The sequence below is a fragment of the Caenorhabditis briggsae genome, assembly GCF_000004555.2.
Source record: "Caenorhabditis briggsae complete genome, chrX, whole genome shotgun sequence".
NCBI lineage: Eukaryota > Metazoa > Nematoda > Chromadorea > Rhabditida > Rhabditidae > Caenorhabditis > Caenorhabditis briggsae.
The window spans coordinates 7683657-7699873 of NC_013491.2; the positions used below are offsets into that span (position 1 = coordinate 7683657).

Below are 16217 nucleotides of genomic sequence, written 5' to 3' on the forward strand. Positions count from 1 at the left end.
TGCGTTTTTTTTTTAATTTTTTGTTTTTTCTCGCTCTTTTTCAGCAAATCACACATTTTATTGAGAGTTTTCTCGTTTTTTCGATATGGATCAATGAACCATTGAGGCATCTGAATTGTGTCTGAAATTGAATAACCGTTATAACAAATGAATAAATCGGCTTAAACCGACCATCACTGGCGTTCGAAATGTTCATGTCGCCACAGATCGATGGAAAAATCGAGAAAACTCTCGAAAAATGCGTGATTTGCTGAAAAAGAGCGAGAAAAAACAAAAAATTAAAAAAAATACGCAACTTGTCGTAAAATATGCGACTTGCTGACCGTAGTCACATTTGCGAGGCCGGCCTCGGCCGGCCGAGGCCTCGCGAGGCTTTTTCTCAATGGAGCGCGCCGAGGCCTTTTTTCTTCGGCCGAGGCTTTTTCGAGGCCGGCCGAGGCCCGGCCGTCGTTTTGGACAGCCCTGGCCCTAACTAATCTTGATTAAACACTAAATTTTCAGAATGAAACCGTATTCCTTGTCCTTGTCATATTGGTTTTTATAAATAAAACCGATGCTGACTCAACTTAGCCAGTAACATTTAAGCTTGCACCCTTCCCATCATTTTTCTCGAATCCCAACACCACCCTTCTGGAAGAACGCCGTCTTGCTGCTGCTCTCGAACACGATTAGTGAGTACCAGGGATGTGCGTGAAATTTTCAATTTACGAAATTCGTAAAACGTAAAATTTTACGAAAAACAAACTCGTAAAATCGTAAAATTCGTAAAATTCGTAAAAAAGTACTGTATTTTCTATTTAAATGGAAAAAAGCAGTTTCATCAATAAGCTATTGAGAGATGGTGTGCAAATGTTACAAACCGTAGAATCGAATGATTTTCTTGAGTTTCAACAATTTTCTGAAAAAAATTTTTCTAAATAATTCGAAATTGGGAAAGAAGCCTTCAAAAACTTCATCAAAATAGTTTGAAAATAACGAAAATTCATGTTCAAAAATGAGCGTTGTGAAAAAGATTTTCTCAAAAATAGACCAAAACATGATAATGGATCTAAAAACTGTCAATTTTGGACAAAAAAACGGCAAAAACGCTCATCCAGTTTTTACGAATTTTACGGAATAAATTTTACGACACTCGTAAAATTTTACGAGTGCCAAAAAACCCTAAAATCTGTAAAACTCGTAAAATTCGTAAACGTAAAATCACATCACTGGTGAGTACTAAGAAAAAAAAAACATTGTCCTTACTAGTATCAGTTTTCAGTCTTACTTATCAATACCATTTGGTTTATGTTGGTTTGTCCTGCATCCGGACTAACCAGTTGCACCACCAAGCAATGGCTTTGGTGGAGGGAGGTGATGAACAGATTCATGGTTATTGACTAACGGTAAGAATGTGTTCAATATTTCCTGAAGATTTGTTTTTTTCAGCAAAACTATCAGTCGAAAATACAAGTATTTCATCATTGCAAGGGACCCGGCCAAACGCAACTTTTTGAACAATGATTTCCAAAATTGGAAATAGACGTTCCCAACTTCCAGAAGTAGGCTTTATTTTTTTAGAATATTCTTGCGTTAATTAGTGGGAGCATTTTCAGTTTTGAGTAAAATCATTTACAAATCACATAAGATCAATAACACAGAAGTTTACAGTATTTCCAATTTTCCGCCTTGTCTATGAATGTGAAAAGCACATTCAAAATAGCTGAATATTTGTTTTATACGTAATAATCTTGATTCAGACCTTGTTTTTCAAAACGCAAAGTATTTAATTGGTCCCTAACGACAAAGTTTGATACTATTGGTGGACAAAGATTTATACTTTTGTTGCTAGAGAAGCCTATTAAGAAAACCTGAATTTTAGTTGGTTCCCCACTATGGAAGCTCAAGACAATTTTTTCCAGTGGAACTGCTCTCTACACAACCTGCGAAGCTGTTCTCAGTACGGACGATCTCAAGTTCCAAGATGTGTCTATGAATTGGTACGAGACATGGTTCAATTATCCTTGGAATTGCCTGACTTATCATTTCCAACTCGGGCGTGATGTGACTCCCCACGAGCGACTTTTCCGCGATAGATTTGTTTATTGGGAACCGGTGAAGAAAGGCTGCCAGCCACAGGTTTGCATTGCTGCAGGCACAAAAAGGACAGATGTTTGTGAGAATAATGAAGAGAAAACTTGCTCGCCGATGGACATTTATGAATTCTTTGACTGGGCACAAGGACCAATTGTTGTCAGTTAATTATCTTTCCATGATGTTCGGTTCAAGTTAGAACTAACTTTCTTTTTACCGTCAGATTTCTTTATACTTATTAGCTCGAATTTCGCTGTAATAATATTTTGCATTTTGTATTATTTTTTAAAATTCAGATTTTCTCACCTGAACTGTTTTTGTATTATAAAAAAGATAGACATATGCGATGCGATGTTTTTTTCATATAAAGAAATTCTAGACTAACTGTTTTCCAAGCCTATATTTCATCAGTTTTTTTTCATGAGATTTTTTGTTTTTCCTGAAAGAACAACCAGTTTTACTCTTTTCACAAAAAAGAGAACACACTTCTATGGAACAGTTCTATCCTATCTCATTCACTTTTCATAATTCTCCGTAAAAAGTGTGTGCCGACGCCAGAAAAGCTGAAGACTACATGTTTAATCCCTTCCGCATTCCGTGAGCAGAACCGGCACATCAGAAAGAGCATGCGGACACTAAGCGACGCAGAAAATGGGGCTCCTTCACAAAGCAAAAAGAATTGAAAAAAGTCAGACACTTTTTCGTGGAGCAAAGCTCAAAAAGTGTGGGCACTGAAGAGCAGTATGTGTTTACGAGGAGGAGCAGACAAAGTGTTCAAAAATGCATCTGGTGCCAAGAGCCTTCTCCTGTCGGCAGTCGGCACCGAGAAGCTGTCTGCCTGCCCAACAAAAAAACGGAGAGGAAGCATAGAGAGTTTGAAAATGCTTTGACCAGAAAACAGAAATAGGAAGGAGAGAAAGAATGACATTTGAAAAGGGACCAAAACTGTTCATGAAATTTGACTACAATTTTCATGGGAATTAGATTTTTTGCATTTTGCTTCTATTTTATAATGCGATAGATGCGACAAAAACCGTGGTCAGCGCAGCAACTTTTGGAAGACTATTTTCAAATAGAATTGAGTAGAATAGTGAATCCAACAAAAATTGGAGATTGAGGACGCTCACCCACAGATTTTAATTAATGAGATGTTTGTTTCCCAATTGATTTGTAAAGTTAGTCATGTATGTTACTCTTTGAAAATTGCTGAAACCTAAAGTGCGTCTGACTGTCAGCGCCTTATCAAATTTCCTACTTATTCGAGACTAGTAGAGCTTCGGATTCTCTGATTAGGCATTCATTAAAAAGTTTTCTAATGCGGACAAAGAAGATTTCTGAACTGAATACGGTAGCTTTTCCTCACCCAATGGCGAGCCTTTACACTCGAGATCCCTCCCACTGACTTTTCTTTGAACAATTGTATATGTTTTTGTTTTCTTACAACGATATTTTAAAAAAGGAAGTATTTTTTACAATTTTAATGATTTGGTTGACTTTTCGGTACTTTTTTCTTTAAAACACTTACCACTTTGAAGATTCAGTCGAATAATCAACATATATGTTCTGAGTGTTCAGCGTTGTAGTTTTTTTCTGGACAAAAATATACTTTTTTTTCAATTCTGTTCAAAATTTTCTCAATTCAATTTCTACTTACCGTAAACACTCTAATAAAACGCCATCCGAATCGTCAAATTGGAGCCCATGCACCTCATTTTCTGTTGAAGATATCAAAAAGTAGTTAACCAATAAAATGTTGTCGATTTGATATCTTTCAAAAGAAGTGAGATATATAGGCTCAGAGTAGAAGGTCCGGGTGGCGTTCTATTAGAGTGTTTACGGTATTTCAGAAAAAAACTGTTCATTCGAGTGTTCGGAAAACTTTGTCGAGAGAAAGGAGGTTTGCTTGGTATGGTGGCCTTCACACGTGATGTTGCATGTACTAGATTATACCAAATCAAATACGATTTAAAAGCTGTTTTAGATTAAATTGTTTTAAGACGTTCAGAAGTAGCCAGAAATTCACGAAAAAAAATTGAACCCACATAAAATCCTCGCGAAAGAAAACAACAAACTTCTCCAGCTTAGTGGTATTGAGAGATGTTTCTTTACTTTCAAATGTGGTGTTTTTGACATGTTTCATACTTTCAAATATTTTTCTAATAGAGCACCTGATACTAGCATCTTGAGTTCAATTACCTAAATTTCTTTTGATAAATTAGAACAGTAAATGAAAGCCGAGCAAAAAATGCAAGTATTGCTGTGGCGTTTTATTAAAAAAAATAGGTATAATATATATCTTCAACTACTTACCAGATTGCATATTTGATCAAATTTTTAGCAAACATTCTTCCGTTCAGTTTTTCACGTTCCTGAAAACAAAATATTGAAATTAACAATTGAAAAATGTTAAAAGATGAATGTTCCAGCAGTTTTCGCTGCTTGAAATGCGAGTAAAAAACGTAAGGTTTGCGATAAGTTAGTTGTGTTGGAGGTCTAGCTGAGTCGAGTGAAAATTATCAGTTGTGCCTGGGGGTGGAGTCGACGGCCTGGGGGAGAGCTCCCTCCTCTCTCTCTCTCTCTCTCTCTCTCTCTCTCTCTCTCTTTCCTAGAAAAAAAACCGTAAACAAATAATGTCACGGAAAGGAATTAGAGAAAACAAGAAAACCGTCTGAAACATTTAAGATTCTAGTAGAGCAGGACCCTGGATGTGCTGGCATTAGTATTTGCCTCAAAATGTTGGAAAAATAATAAAAAGAAGCTAGTCCAACGAGTGGAAATAGACTCCTGTCATTAGCTAAAGACAGTTATCTGAAAAAGAAGTTTTTTGGTTTCGATTTTATTTTTTCCAAGAGTTTAAAAACCCACAATTTCCATATGGAGATATATCATAATTTGAACAAAAATGAGTTTTTGATGAACATGGTTACTATCAATTATATGTTTTTTCCCTATCTTCCCAATATCCCTATTTCTTCCCATCCTCCTATTTTTTGATGGGTTTTGCAATTCTGCGGAGGTCGCTTATGTCACTCTATCAATCTTCAGACCAACTGTCATTTGACCCACGAAAGAGGACCCCTCTATATTTCCCCCAATTATTTCCTCTGCGTCTCTGCTAGATCATTCATTAATGACCTCCGCCACCCTCCACTCTCCGGGCCACAAAAATCGCAAGGGCTGGCAGAATTCTAAAGAAAAAGCAAAAAATAAGGAATGTAGAGTTCAGGAAAGAAAAATGAAAACGAAGGAAAGGGTGTCCAATTGGAAGAGGCCATTTTACGCAAAAAGAAAATTTCGAGACGATGAAAGAAGAGCAAAAAAAGGGTCTGGAAAAAAGGAAACCTTCTAAATATAAATAACTTTTCATAAATAAATGGGCTCTAACAAGGGAACCTTTTAAGTGAAGGTAGGAGTCAGCAGAAACAACCTACATAGATCGAAAGAGCATGGTCGGAAACCTATAAATTCGTTTTCAAAGTCTGCTTACGAGATCTTTGAAGTGCTGAAATTTCAGTTCAGTGCCAAAAATTCCATTTTCAGATCAAAGCCGGCAATTTTCCAACTTGATTTTCTCCACTTCTAAAAGGTTCTAGGATTCAAAATTTGTTTGTGTAATCCTTAAAACTATGTGAAATTTTATATTTCAGATATTTTCAACATTTCCTAAAAACAATTTTTTTGGGCCCACCACGGTCTCCCAAGCTCCCAAAAGGAACTGCAACCCTTTTTCTCAGCGGAGCGCGGTTGCGCGCGGCAAAATTTTTTTTAATTTTGCACTGAACAGCCGGTTTTCAGCGAAATTTTCTTTTCAGCGAAATTTTCAGAGATTTTTATCGAATAATAGCTTGAAACACTCAAAAATAGATTTTTTACAATAATTCAACAAAAGAAATTATTAAAACACCGAACAATTTGAGAAATGAAAAAAAAATTGAAAAAATTGTCGAAAAATGAGAAAATTTCACAAACTTTTCCAAAAATAATTTTTTTCAGAAAATGTTTGAAATATACAATTCCGCATAATTTCAAGTAAAACAAAAAAGTTTCGACTCCTAAAACCTCCTAGGAGTGGAGAATATCAAGTTTGAAAATTGCCGATTTTACACTGAAAATGGAATTTCCGGCACTGAACTGAAATTTCAGCGCACTTCAAAGGGCTCGTAAGCAAACTTTGGAACCGGATTTATAGGTTTTCGACCATGCTCTTTCAATCTATGTAGGTGGTTTCTGCTGACTCCTACCTTCACTTAAAAGGTTTCCTTGTAAGAACGTGTAGAAGTTTTTCTAAATGAAAACTGATTCAATGGTTGAACAGAACCTCCAGGCATCTTACTCGTTAGACAAGACATCAAACCTGGAAATATTTGACCGAAATTTGAAATGATCAGTTTGGAATGTGTTTTTCTTCTTTCTCAGTTGTTCAGTTATATGAAGCTAAATAACGAGGAAAAACAAAAAACTGAAATTCAGATCTCTTCAGAATAGGCACGTTTTTGCAAAGCCGAACTCTTTAGCGGCGATCATTATTTGAATTTTATAAATAACATTTATCTCTAAAATTTGACATTCCCTTGTTTTCTATTTAATTTATATAAGTTGTTATTTCTTCTATTCTTTCTTCTCACATTTTTTTCTGCGAAAACGATATCTTCCCACTTCTCGTTTGTATGCATGTGTGCGTGTGTGTATGTGCGTTGCGTGCAACGACACTCCGCATGTTCCGTACGCGCGCACAGTTTAACGTAAATTGCCTCACACCATTTTTCGCATCTTTTTTTCCTGTTTTCCCCTTTCTCGAAGTTTTCAGATGCATTTTTATCCGAAACATAAGATAAATTCTCAGATAATGCAAAATACTAATTGTTTAGTTTCTTATCCGTCCGTTTTTTCGTTTTCAATCTTATTTTTTTGAATTTTTTGAAACAATAGTTGTGCCTTTTCAGGCAAGAAATCGGAAACGTACCGAAATGTTCTGGCAAGAATGGTGAAAAGCAACGACGTCTTGGCCGGCTGGAGCGTTATCAAACTTGTTTGGAACTCAATGATGGTCGGCTAGTTTCCGTTGCTTTTCAATTTTCAAGCGAGTATGAATAGGGTTCTTTGAGAATTTTGATAACTGCTTATGAAACGTGGCAAAATGTGCGCAGGGGAAATCGGCAGAAAAAACTAATCTTTTAGGTGGCTAATGCATTATTTAATGGAGAATCAGGAAGTAGATGTCGGCTGGGATCGGTTTGCGGCTGGCAGAAATCGGTTTTTTTCTAGGGGTGGCATCGGCGGAATCGGTTTTTTCGGTGCTCATTTTTGAAAAAATTCAAAGATTGGATTAGATTTCGTGCGTTGGATCTTACGATTATCCAAATGATTTTTTTCAAAAGATCAAGATTGGCATAAAGTGAGTAATAGATTTTCATTAAATGCAATTAACATTTATTGAGTTTTCAGATAACAGTCTACAGGAGGAGCGCCGATGCACTATCGTGATGGGTGAATGTTCTTCATAATCTTGCGCTTATCGAAACCGGACGTCTTGGGCAAGGAAAATCATTGGAGATCAATGGAAAACATCTTCCTTCAGAGCTAGAGGATTTTGTTATCGCTTCAATAAAATTCCAATATGTTCTGCGTGGACCTCTAACACAAATCTACCTTGATCACGTCGAATGCTAGCAACAAAAAACGGAAGAAATCAGTGAGTTTTAATGTTCAAAAATTAAAAAATCCCCCTCAAATCATCATTTCTTGAATTCAAAGTTCAGCAACTCTTGTTGTTTTTGAAACTTTTAAGAGCCTGATAGTAATCGGCAGGAAGTCAGAATTACCATTATTTTAGAGTAATTTCTGTTCTTTTTAGCTTCAAGATGATAAAAATTGGAGGAAATGTCTTGACGAACTGCACTAGTGTTAAGCTTTCTCGAAAGAATCAGAAATATTTATATTTGAAACCCCACAATCTTCTTAATATTTCTGTTTCCCTCAAACTTGAATGCTTTGAAATCCAGAAAATCTTGTACTTCGAATAGTGTGATTCTTTCTAATTCAGTTCTTTTTCACCTTGACTGCTTCAAAGTGAAGGAAAAAGTCAATACTTGCCCGGAAAATCGTTAAATCTTCATTTCCTATAGAAAGGTCTATAATTTGCCTGGTGGGTTTTTAGAGAGTCACTAAGTGTGCGGTTTTAAGCGAACGCACTCTAATGATGAGATAACGCGAAGCGAAAACATTCGAATTAAATTTTACATTGTGTTTTTCAAGCACATCGAGTTAACACCAAAAACATCATACTCCATGACTCCGCGATAATTATCCATTCCATCAGATCTCTTGCCAACATTCCCTGTTCACGTGCAGTGCCTCTAGTCGCCCCTTTAATCTGTCTTCACCATCTCGATCCTTGCCTCTTGATGCGCGCGAACATCATTCCTATACTGCCACTCCTAAAACATTTGGGGTCATCTGCGGATTTATCGGTTTTATGCATTGGTCACCCTCCCAACACACGAACAGATTCTCCTTCATTAAAAACGTCATAGCTTGTGCATTCACAAGCGAAGAACACCCTCCTTGACGCATTTTGCGTGCATGGCGCGTCTTTTGTGTGCGTAGTCAAATCGTCTGATTTTTTTTTAAAAATCCGATTTTCTCATTAAAACTAAGATTTTATTGTTTCAGATTGCTTCAAATGTTTTATTCAACCAAATCTTGCCTGTTTTTCATGCCAATGCTGATGTTGCTACAACTTTTCCGTAAGTTTTTTTCAATTTATGAGAAGAAAAATCAATTCCAAACTTCAAAATTATTTTCAAGTGGTTAAACGGGGATAGAAAACACTTGTTTTTCTATCTACAATAAAGACACAAGCCCGATATTGATTCGAAACCAAATTATCAGTGTTTCAGAACCCTACTTCAACTGTCACACTGGACCAAAACATGCAGAGAAATTCTGGCGAAATGTCTAGCGAAGGATGCACGATATCGACAAAATGCAACTACAATATTTGAGCATTCATGGGTTTACAATGCTCGATCAAAGAGAAAGATGATTATGGATCTTCTCTCAAATATGAAAACTAATGTTCAAGAAGTGCTTTGACCCCACAAGAAACGAGCTTCTCCACCTCCACAAGAAGCCAAATCTGCACAGGAGTCGCCTGTTTATGGGAAATGCGAAATTAATGGGAAATCGGATATTCCAGTTATGCAGAGGTAAGATTATTGTTTATGTGATCACAGACGAAAACAAACACAGGTGTAAGAAGCACTTTACAATCAAAAAGTCTCCCACATCAGCTTCGTACTGAATGAATCGTCGGCCGTCGAGATGCAGCCGCATTCAAAGTGTCACCTTATTACAATTTTCTCTCATTTCAGTTCTCCATCTCCAACAGCAACATCATCTCCAAGGGAAACGCCGATATCTCGACACCATGATCCAAGAAGAGCAATGTGCACCTTTCCACATCTGCTGTTCTCAGCGGAAACAGCAGTGAAAGCTCATCATTGGGTGCTAACGAATTCGCCAGTCCTTGTGAGGCTCTCAGCATCTTAGACAGGCTCACCACGACGCTGAACGACGAACAGAGTTCCACCTATTTTGGTTCTTCAGGATCCGTCACTCGCAACGACAGTTGTCACGTCTATCGCGACGTCGGTCTCCACAAAAAGAGCAGTAGCCTGATTATAGTGTCTAGGATTCTATTCGAGATGCAATCATGGCGAATTGAATCAGACCTTCGTTGAGTCCACAAATGTGATGTAAGTTGCACTGTTTCTACTTTGATTAATTTTCAAAGTCCATTTTCAGATCTTTCACTACCCGACTCATCATCATCGTTCGAGAATGTCTGTGAACCTTTCATTCCAAAAGCTCGAGCCAGCTGACCATGTGAAGCACATTGTTGCTGAACAACAGCTGGAAAATGTCGCTTCGACAATTTGCCTGGCACGTCGAGACAAAAACTGAAACAATCAGCGTCACCCGAAGGAAACCACCAAAGAAAATCGTTCAGGAACGATCGTTGTCTCAAAATGGACAACCGGAGACTGTTTCCAGAAAGCCAACTCAAGACATGTCCACCAGCTTCATTTTTCGTGACATTTCATGCTGAAAATCTGACCTCACAGTGTCCGCCACATAGCCGAGATCAGAACCCAGCCAAGATCAGAGCAGCTTCACAACATGCAAATTCTAATTAGTTTGTCAGAACAATCACATTGTCTCCCTCAAGTGACTTCGACAACAAATAATGTTCTTGGAGTCAAAGAATATAAGGTTCATAGGTAAGATTTTGGTTTGCACCAAAAACAGCATACTCCGTGACTCCGCAATAACTATCCATTTCACTAGATCTCTTGCACACTCTAGTCATCCCTCTAATCTGTCTCAGCCATCTCGGACCTTTTCCTCTCGATACGCGCGCACATCTTCCCTCGCCCGTTTTCGTCTTCAACACAGCGAGGGCGATTTGTTGTATTGGTCGACGTTCTATGGTCGCGTGCAGAGGGGCCACTCTCCCAACACACGAACGGACTCTCTTTCATTATAAACGGCATAGCTCGTGCATTCCCAAGCGAAGAACACCCTACCACCACCCCTCTCGACGCGTTTGACACGAATGTCGCAGATTTCGTGCGCGTAGTCAATGTCCCTGATTTTCTTCCATCAAATCCGATTTTCTCATTAAAACTAAGAGTTCATTGTTTCAGATTGCTTCAAATGTTTCCTTCAACCACATGTTCCGCCTCAAACACCTGTTTTTCACGCCAATGCTGGTGCTGCTACAAATTTTCTGTGAGTTTTTCATTTTTTGGAAGGAAAAATCAATTTCAAACATGAAAATTCTTTACATGATAATCACTCTGATGAAAAACAATTGCTTCTCCTTCTATAATGAAGAGACAAGTCCAATATTAGCTCGAAACCAAATTTTCAGTATTTCAGAACCCTACTCCACCCATTACACTGGACCAAACATTAATATTTTTTGGCGGAATGTCTAGTGAAGGTTACACGATATCCACCAAATGCAGCTGCAATATTTGAGCATCCATGGTTCAACAGTGCTCAATCGAAGAAAAAGATGATGATGGATCTTCTCATAGAAATGAACGCTGATGCTCAAGAAAAGCTGGTGACTGATGGAGATGAGGAATCGGTGACAGAATCATACGAAAACTCACAGACGTGAAGACACTCAGAGCTCAGCTTCCGAAAGCCGCCAACCAGCTACAACAAAGGGATTCAATGTTCCTGTACTATAATCGAATATCGAAACTCCACCACCAAACACTATTTCAATTCTCCACGATCAAACTGCCACTTGCCACAAAAGGAAAATCTGATAATTCCAGTAATTCAAAGGTAAGATTATTCTTAGTGCCATCTCAGACGAAAAAAAAGTGTACGATGCTTTTTACAAGTAGGAAGAAGAGTTCGTGACTCACAAAACAGCTTCGTACTGAATGAATCGGCCGTTAAGATGCAACCGCACTCAAAATGTCACACTACAACGATTCTCTCTCATTTCAGTCCCCCTTCACCAATATCCAAAAGCTCCGTCAAATTCTCAATACCATCATCGGTCACCACGACGCTGGACCACAAACAGAGTTCAACTGTTTTGATTCTCCATGATCAGAGCGTCAATCGTCACGACAATCGCCACGACACTCGCGACGTCAGTCTCCACAAAAAGAGCAGAATCCTGATTCTAGTGTTTATAATTCTATTTGTGATACAATTATGGCGAATTGAATCTAACCTACTTTGAGTCCACAACTGTGATGTAAGTTGCACTGTTTCTACTTTGATTAATTTTCAAAGTCCATTTTCAGATCTCTCCCACATCCGAATTATCATCATCGTTCGAGAAGTCTGTGAACCTTTCATTCCAAAAGCTCGAGCCAGCTGACCATGCGGAATACATTGTTTCAAAGCAACAATTGAGAAAAGTCACTTCCACAATGCAAGAGCATGCTTTTGCTCATGCAAAATCTCAAAATCATTTGTCTAACACATCGAGCCCAAAACCGAGACAATCAGCGTTATCCGAAGGAAGAGAACCGTCAAAGAGAATCAGTAAGGAACGACCGTCGTTGCCAAACCATTGTGCTGGACAATAGAAGACTGTCTTCGAATAGTCAACACACGATATGTTCTCCAGCTTCAACGTTTGCGACTGAAAATCTGACCTCACAGTGTCCGCCACATCGACACCAGCAAGATCAAAGCAGCTTCACAACATGCAAATTGTAATTAGTTTGTCAGAACAATCACATCGTTTTCCTCAAATGACTTCGACAACGAATAATGTGCTTGGAGTTAAAGAAGGTTCATTGGTAAGAAGTTGCAGTTACGTGATAATTAACACCCCTTATCCATCACAATTTTAGAGTGCACAACTCCATGATCTTCGACGGAGCAAGAAATTAAAACAGAGTGAATCAAGCTAGTCGATGAACAATCCAGAAAAATTCATTTCGGAGCTAACCAACCTGACACAAATCTTGGACTTCGATATGGATGCTAAGGAGAAACGACCGCGCAAAGAGAAGTGTGAACGTTATCACCAACTCAAAGAGAAAGATTTCCTGATCCAACTCTAGCAAAATGCCGAAGCCACCTTGCAGAACATGCCTGCGAAACACAATGAGCGAATGAATCCGATTGAGAAGCAAGTTTTGATACAGAATCATAACTTGCTTGGTACAAATGAAAACAAAGTCTGAGAATTGGACAAACGAACATCGAGAAAAGTGAGGTAAACCTTTCATAGAAATTATGTCTAATTTCGCAATGTTTCAGATAAGCATTGTAAACTTTTCAAGATTTCCCTTTTGCTTTTGCTCTCAGATACTTGCCCGCCAACAACGTGTAAGGAATCAAGTTGAGAAGAATCAGAAGATTGAACAGAGGATTTCACTCGAGCATCGACCAATGATCCCAAGGAACTCCCAAAGAAAATGTATGCTGAGACTAAAACTTGATGTGATCAAGTACAGCCTCCGCGTCAGTGTTACAGTAAGTTTTAATTCCGAGAGATGCTAAAAAAATAGTTGAAATCGTTGCAGAACATGTCGAACGCAAAAATGCAGTGGCGAATTTGTCTAGTAGATGGGCAGGAAGCTATGCGAATACGAAATGCGGTTTAGAAGCAGGACTTTAAATGGAAGAGGACGTTGCAGGCGCTCGAAGAATGCTCAAGGAATGTTGGCTCAAATGTCTCAGATGGATTATTGAAATGTGCAGCTTTCTCGAGGTAAGCGACTTTTTAAAGCAAACGACTTTTAGTGCAGAGGGCAAAGTATAGACTCTTCTAGTGTAACTCCACGATAATCATTTATTATGAAAGAATAAGAAAGTTGAAGTTTTTCTGTTGATAATTATTGCACTTAAGGGCAGCGAAGCAGGTTGTGGAAGAGGTTCTGAAAATGCATTTTGAGAAAAAGTAGATTGAACCTTTTTAATTTTTGAAATGTTTATTGGTCGAAAGCTTTGATTAAGATAAAAATTTGAGAAATCCAAATGAAGGCTCTAAAATTCATAAAATTTGTAAAATTCGTAAACGTAAAATCATATCACTGTAGCTCACACTTTTTCCGAGACCAGCTCATGAAAAACAAAACGACGTTGATCATAGTAGATAGTGACCGTACCGAAGTGCACACATAATTGGTTTCTCAACTCCTTCAAATCACATCCATTTCGAGAGAGACAGTTGGCCATTATGTTGTCGTTTGAACCATCACAGGTCATGTAGGCGCCTTTTTTACAAAACTCTGCTTAATACCTCTGACATCCCACCAATTGTGTTTTTTTTTCTCTAGAGCTCATGTTGGGATTTCCGGGATGTTTCTCAACATCTCCTAGTTGTCTTTTATGGACTTCGCGACGTGCTGCCCATCCGACACCCATCCCGGCCCGTTTCAAATTAGTCATCATAGCTTCCTCGCGTTGTGCACGTCGTGGAGGGATGCATTATGGGTCGGTATTCGCAATATTGTCGAATAGAATTGGGTGTGACATGACACTGAAAAACGTGGAGTAGAGGATAGTTAGGAAATTTTAAAAATCAATAAAAAATCAGACCAGACCCTTTGAGCCATGGTTAGAGTCTCTCAGTTGTGTTCCATATGAAATCACTAGAATTTCTGGATGATTCCGCGAATAACTTCGATGAGTTTTGAACTTCGCCTTGTATTCGCATCATACAGATTTTTATTGAATTCGAAAAAGTTTCAAAAATTTTCAATAGAGTCAAAACTTTAAATTCCCTAACGGCCATACGTAGCTTTGAGATCTTAAAAGCTGTGGCTTTTCAGAATCGTTTAATTTGACGCAGTTGATCAATGCACCCATAGAATGCACCCAGATTTAAAAAGTATTCAATGTTTTCCCATCGCCTCGATCCCTTATGATCACTCACATGTGCTTGCGTAATTCTCTTTGGTAGATTCATGTAGTGGAGCCATCCTGACCATTTCGTCACATTTGGGAAAGGTGTGCTGGAGAAGTGCATGGATTTCTGGAAAAATAATTGTTATTCATTTCAAAATTAGCGTTTCGGCTCTTGAAAAATCTGTTAGATATGCCTGAGATTTTGCGAAATTTAAAAATACACGACTTTGAAATCCGGGTAGGATCATTTCCTGAAGAATCCCAAGTCAAAAGTTCACTATGTTTCGTCAATTCTCAGAAATACAGTTCTCATCTTGTCCCGGCTAGAGAAGAAAATAATTGTCTGGTTAGCCTTTCCTCCAACTGCCACACATGAGCCATCCGGTGACCATAGAGAGAACGAGAGCAAGGTTACTCTTTTAAAAAGTGTTTGGTTGGTCATTGTCTCGAATCGTCTTTAAGAAAATTAACCAGCATTCTGAAACCCAAATCATGAATAATGTACGACAGTTTGTCATTCACTTCTTCACCATTTGTAGACCAAATCATTAGGATAAAGAAATATTCAGAAAAATAAATTTGAAACTTGCAGGCTCCTACACACGGAGCCTTGGAAGAGTGAATTTAGTGTGCTGCTGACCACCTTTTATACTTCTAGATTTTCTCTGTAACCTCTCCTCAGTCATACACACTTGTTGCTTCTGTGACGGGTACGGAGCAGTACGACCAGGCACGGATGTACGTCCTGCTTGGAGTTAGATTTCAAACTCCACCCATTTAATACTTTAATCTACTTTGTTGGTCCTTAAATTCCAAATTGGAGGTTTCTCGAGGCATCATAATGAACGGTGTCCGCTTCTAAATCCGGTCCCCACCAATTTCATATTTCGATACCCTCTTTTCGTGTGTTCATATTTCAATTTTCCACGTTTTGGAAGGTGGTCGGTTTGGAACGGTAATTAGTTCTATCCCTCACACCATCCCCTTGGGACTCTAATAGCTAGTTGCGTCCTTCTCCTTCTTCTCCTTCTTCTTTCTTCATCCTTCTTCAAAGGTACCATTCATGACATATTTGGAGTTTACCACACATAATAGACTTCTAGTGCTGTGTGCATAGATTTTGGATTAATCTCTGATATAATTGAAAATGTTATTCGGGTACACTTTCGTGAATATTAGCGGTGAACAGTAAACGAACAACGATTACTGTAACACTCTACCATCTAGTGGGAAAAACATCCAGATGCTTTTGTTGATATTCTATCCAAAGTTGAATTTCTTAAGAAATACAGAAACCATCACAGATCCAATAAAACTTGAATAATGAATTCCCACAGATCACCAAAAAGTGTTTATTTTTCAGAAAGTCGAGCAACAACCAGAAGCATCGCAGCGCCATTTTCATCTTCTTTGACTTTATTATGTCAAGTGGAACAATTCCTCTGAAGTCATGCCTCCATTTTATTCATATTTTTCTTGTCTGGAAGCAGCTAGATCGAGGTCAGTTTTGCGCCCCCTTCTTCCCTTAAATATGGTAGCGATCGCGCACCCCCATTTTTGACCTTTTGTAGAAATTTTCTTTGAAAGCTCCTAACTAGGTTCATTTCAGTCCGTTTTGGTTAAATCTTTTTTTTTTATCGATAGCAAATCTCTCTGGCTACGCGGTTACCAAAAATCGTCAAATGTTGTACTTTTTGAACCGAGATATTATAATCAACGTACAAGTGGATACGATTTTTTTCGGG

At 38.3% G+C, this 16217-nt stretch overlaps 3 protein-coding genes across 3 annotated transcripts in view; 2 read left to right on the forward strand and 1 right to left on the reverse strand.

Annotated features, from left to right (window-relative positions):
* CBG14018 overlaps window positions 1-2241 on the forward strand; it is a gene marked incomplete at both ends in the record, with an annotated part of 5347 nt that extends 3106 nt beyond the window's left edge. Inside the window, 2 exons of the mRNA XM_002644215.1 lie at window positions 1262-1371; window positions 1862-2241. Of these exons, the coding sequence (XP_002644261.1) occupies window positions 1262-1371; window positions 1862-2241 (490 nt within the window). The remainder of the gene's footprint in view (window positions 1-1261; window positions 1372-1861) is intronic.
* An 8567-nt stretch (window positions 2242-10808) lies between these two features.
* Window positions 10809-11075, forward strand: CBG27613 (the record flags this gene model as incomplete). The annotated part of the gene is made up of 1 exon (XM_045239401.1): window positions 10809-11075. The coding sequence occupies one exon, from the start codon at window positions 10809-10811 to the stop codon at window positions 11073-11075; it is 267 nt and encodes an 88-aa protein (XP_045099453.1).
* Window positions 11076-14005: 2930 nt separating this feature from the next.
* Window positions 14006-14914, reverse strand: CBG14022 (the record flags this gene model as incomplete). Its single annotated transcript, XM_002644216.1, has 3 exons — window positions 14006-14104; window positions 14501-14599; window positions 14777-14914. 3 exons carry the CDS (start codon window positions 14912-14914, stop codon window positions 14006-14008), a joined length of 336 nt encoding a protein of 111 aa, XP_002644262.1.
* Window positions 14915-16217: the final 1303 nt, after the last annotated feature.